General features: G+C 37.4%; 1 protein-coding gene across 1 annotated transcript; it reads left to right on the top strand.

Moving 5' to 3' along the window:
- Positions 1–1809: 1809 nt before the first annotated feature.
- LOC108201607 (uncharacterized) lies at positions 1810–4115 on the top strand. Its single transcript, XM_064085449.1, has 3 exons — positions 1810–1882; positions 1981–2369; positions 2799–4115. Exons 1-3 carry the CDS (start codon positions 1810–1812, stop codon positions 4113–4115), a joined length of 1779 nt encoding a protein of 592 aa, XP_063941519.1.
- Positions 4116–4521: the final 406 nt, after the last annotated feature.

Genomic DNA, 4521 nt, shown 5'->3' with positions numbered 1-4521 from the left:
TCACTTTTTGGATCAAGCTTAGTCCTTTTTTAATCTGGAACATGTACAAGTGATGCTCCCAAATTCACACAAGTGAGAAACATCAGGTCTTTCCCCTCTCCATGCTTGTTCATGTGCCAAACCATGTACACTCTTCAGGCACATAGGTTTGATAAATATACACATTCTACCGGTTCAGCCCGGAATTCCATATATCGGCATGCTTTTACTTTTAAGCATACTTCGAACCATATTTAAAATGGTCCTATTTTTTCATTCCACAACTCCGTTATGTTGTGAAGATCTTGGAACAGTGAGTAGAAGCCTTATCCTATTTTCCTAGCAAAACTGACAAAATTCTTTACAGGTAAACTCTTCACCTCCATCACTTCTTAGAGATTTAATAAAGCATCCACTTTCTCTCTCAACCAAAGATTTAAAAATTTTAGATGCTCCAAAAACTTCATCTTTTTCTTTAGAAAATAAACCCAAGTTTTGTTTGAAAATCATCGACAATCATCGTTTAGCCGAACATACGTCAGCTCTGCAGAATAGCCGTCAACAAGGCTAAACGTGCCCAAAATATTGAGAATCACCCTAACACCATGGGCCCGCAGAACCGTTGGCACCCATGCCGAGGCCTCGGGCGTCCCGACGGCGTGCCAAGGCGCCGGCGCCGGCGCCCCAACGCACCGACGCAAATGCACGCACGTGCGCACGCTTGTGTGTTTTATCAAGAGAAAACTGCCAATCGTGTGAACCGTCCCGAGGCCCTGGTCCCCGTCCTTGGGTGTGATAACAATAATTGCAATACTCTAATATGAAGTAGGCTTAAATATGTGACTGGGAATTGGTGTATATATATCTGTTATTGCTGGATACTAAATTACAAATTACTGGAGCACCTTATAAAGGCTCTTCATATAATTCGAGAACATACATAAGACTTTCTAGGATTATCAGTTACAATGACTTATCACATCTAAACTGCTGGACATGAGCAGATTAACACTGGAGCAAGTTTATATTTATTATTTATTTTTTAATTACATATGCTATTCATGTTTGGCCTTGAAAGTGTTAGTTTTAATATAAAAATGCTTGTTGAATGATGTACTCCCCGGTCCAGTTTATTACATGTTTTGAAAGGACTCCTTCAATCTTCGATCTTCAATCTGTTAAAATGACAATGAAACTAAATTGCTAGGGAAAAGAATTTGGAGATCTTATATGTTATGTAACATAATCTTTGAGCTGTGCAAGATATATTAAAAATGGCCACCTTTTATTGGAATGAAGATTAAAACACACAGTTCTTGGAATGAAGTTCATATAAAATTAAGTTGATACTATTAAAATTCATGTGTATATAGTCAAGCATATCTAGCTACCTCCTTGAAACCTTGTCTTCTTGTAACTGAATTGTACGGTATTCACTATGCTAAAACATATACAGCAGGTATTATACTCATTCAAACAATTAGGAAGATCAAATCATTTTTCTTCTCAAACCCGTGTTCTTGTCTGTTTAAATTTTAAAATTGAACATATGTTTCCAAGTGAGAATAACTATTAAATATTTCTCAATGCTTTTTATGCTTTTCTCAATGCTTTAGTAGATCAGTGTTTATGTTTACTCTTTTGTTGGTACAAAATATTTCTTACTTCTATTTAATTAGAGGCATCTATATATATATTTGCACTCATTTGTATGAAATAAACTCTGCATACAGTAGCTTTATCCCCTTATATTAGCTCCTCCTCATATTATAAGGTTTAGTAATATTGAATTTCATCATTTTGTAATATTGATCGACATTTTTTTATCAGATGGTATTGCTTCCTCGTGTTGGTAGAGAATTCCAGGCTCAAATTCCAGACCTTATAACAGGACCTGAGTACAGTAGCTATCTTAACAGGCCGGTTGACACAGAAAACGAAGATCATGTGCCCGATTACCAGTACCAGTCACATTGATCAGAGATATCAGCACTGTCTCAGAGAAAAAGAAAGATGAAAGGCTGGACTTTTCTGCGCAATCAACTGACTCGCTTTCAACAGATCCATGTTACGTTTTGGTTCCTGGGGTCTGCCGTGATTTATGGAATGATACAGAAGAGGCAAGCTTTCTCCTTGGCTTGTACCTCTTTAAGAAGAAGTTTGTTGAGCTGAAGGAATTTGTTGGAAGTAAAAAAATGGGAGAATTATTGTTTTTCTACTACACAGCGTTTTATAAGTCCTCTGGATTTAATACATGGTCAACGTGTGGTGAAGGCAGAAAAGGGAAGCGTGCATATGGCACATGGTTATTCAAAGGTTTCAGGCATCAGGAACTATTATCTCGTCTGAGTCCTCAGGTCTCCGAGGAAAGGCAGAAACTGCTGAGGGAGGTAATTTATTAACTATACTCTCTTTTTTCCGAGTAGAAAATTTTAGTTGTAGGAATATTTGTAATGCTCACACTACCCAGTCAACTTAAAAAACAAATACACAATGCAGGATTCTGCAGCAGGTAAGATCGTCTATTTAATATTCGACCAGAGTTTGTGCACGGATAGTACATATTACTTAACACTTTTTGTTCTTGTCAGGGAAGTTTATAACTCGATTTTTTACTCTAAAAAATATCTGTGATTTTTAATTAAGATCCCTATACATGTTTTGGATATCACCATTATTGATTGGTGGATCGAGTTAATGGTTAGTGGCTATTTAATGTGAGTGAAGTTCGTGTATTAATTAATGATTTTCACTGCCTGACATATATAGGGGATTTAATGGTTAGTGGCTATTTAATGTGAGTGAAGCTCAATTGGCAGGTGACTGAAAAATATGCAGAGAAGGACATGTCGCTAACCGAATATGTGTTCTCTATAAAATCTATTGTTGGGTTGGAAACCTTTGTTAATTCAGTTGCCATTGGAAAAGGAAACCGAGATCTAACAAGCATGGTCCGTAGGCCTGTGCGGATACCTGTTGCTGAGATTGTGAAGATTCTGACTGGACGTTGTCGTTTAACCAAAGTTCAGTCTAGTGATTTGTTTTGGGAAGCCGTCTGGCCCCGTTTGCTGGCAAGAGGATGGCACTCAGAACAGCCAAAAAACAAAGCTTCTCTGGTCTTTCTTCCTCCTTGTGTTGAGAAGTTTTCAAGAAAATTAGTTAAAGGAAACCACTATTTTGAATCTTTTAAAGATGTCTTGAGTAAGGTTGGTTCTGAACCAGAGCTTCTTCAGCTTGACACTTATGATGAAGGGGAGAAGAAGGAAGAGAAGGGGTTGATTGAGGAGACCAAGGAGCAGCCAAATTTGCCTAAGAAGCGTCGTTTTTCTTTGCCTCATACAAGCCTCAATAATGGAAAATCTGTCAAATCCAAAAAATTGAAAACTTTGCCATCAGAAATGATAATTGTTTCCCGACACAGTGAGGAGGATACTTCTTTTGTCTCAACTATTAAATCCAATTGCATCCAAAACGTGTCGGTGGATCAGCAAACAAGTAGTTCAAACCAACTTGTTCGGATTGATGGTCCAGAAACCATAACGAAAGCAGAAAAGCAAAAGAAGTTGTACGACGACAAGCAGGCTCCAGAACTAGTAGATATTCAGTTGAGCCAAAAGCTGAAGAGAGATAATCTTGATACTTCACTTTCATTCAGGGAAAGTCACAGGACTACAACTGCTTGTACTAATGAGGACACAGGTTCTGACAGGAGCACATTTCCATTGGTTCCGAGATTTGGATATCTTGTTCATGGTGGCTGCTCAGATGTTCTTGACCCAAACAGCAAAGCATTTTCTCAAGTGGGCTCATCCCAAAATAGGCGGCCATTTACCAGTTCCCCAAAACGAAACCCTTGTGGGAGCACTACTAGAGCTTCTCAAGATGATGATTCTTATGATCAAGAAAATTCTCAATCTGGCATGTTCATGACAAATTTAGCAAACGTGCAAGATGATATCACGAGCACCCAACAGGATGCTTGCTGTGCACTTCAAACCTCTGCAGATAAGAGTGCTCCAGAGCAGCCTATTTACATGAACTCCAGGAGACAAAGTACCAGGAATAAACTACCAACTGCAAGAGCTCTTGAAGCCCTGGTAGATGGAGATTTGACCGTGAAGAGAAGGCGGAAGTAGAATTCTGTGCTAACTGAGACATCATGATTGTTCAGATTCTTTTTAAATTTTAAATTTATTTACGTAAATAATTAATTTACAGATATTAATCTATCATATAAACAACATATGAGACTTAACTCAAATAATAACCTATCTCAAATAAGTAAGACATTGAAAATAATATAAATACTACAGTTTTAATGTATGTGGTTAATGATTTTGAATAAAAAACTGATTGATTGTATAGCTCAATTGGTTTAAGTGGTGTAGTTATGTTGGAAAAGTCTTGGGTTCAATTCCTAAGAATAACATGTTTTTTATACACGAACCTGTCCCACCAGGATGTTTACGTTCACTGTTTGCACACATTTTGAGGCTCTTATAAAGTATAGTTCAATAATGTTTTTTTTAATTTTTCTTTTTT

Source organism: Daucus carota, chromosome 9 (genome assembly GCF_001625215.2).
Source record: "Daucus carota subsp. sativus chromosome 9, DH1 v3.0, whole genome shotgun sequence".
Taxonomy (NCBI): domain Eukaryota; kingdom Viridiplantae; phylum Streptophyta; class Magnoliopsida; order Apiales; family Apiaceae; genus Daucus; species Daucus carota.
Note: the sequence above shows the minus strand (reverse complement) of the source record. Positions and strands in the feature narration are given on the sequence as shown.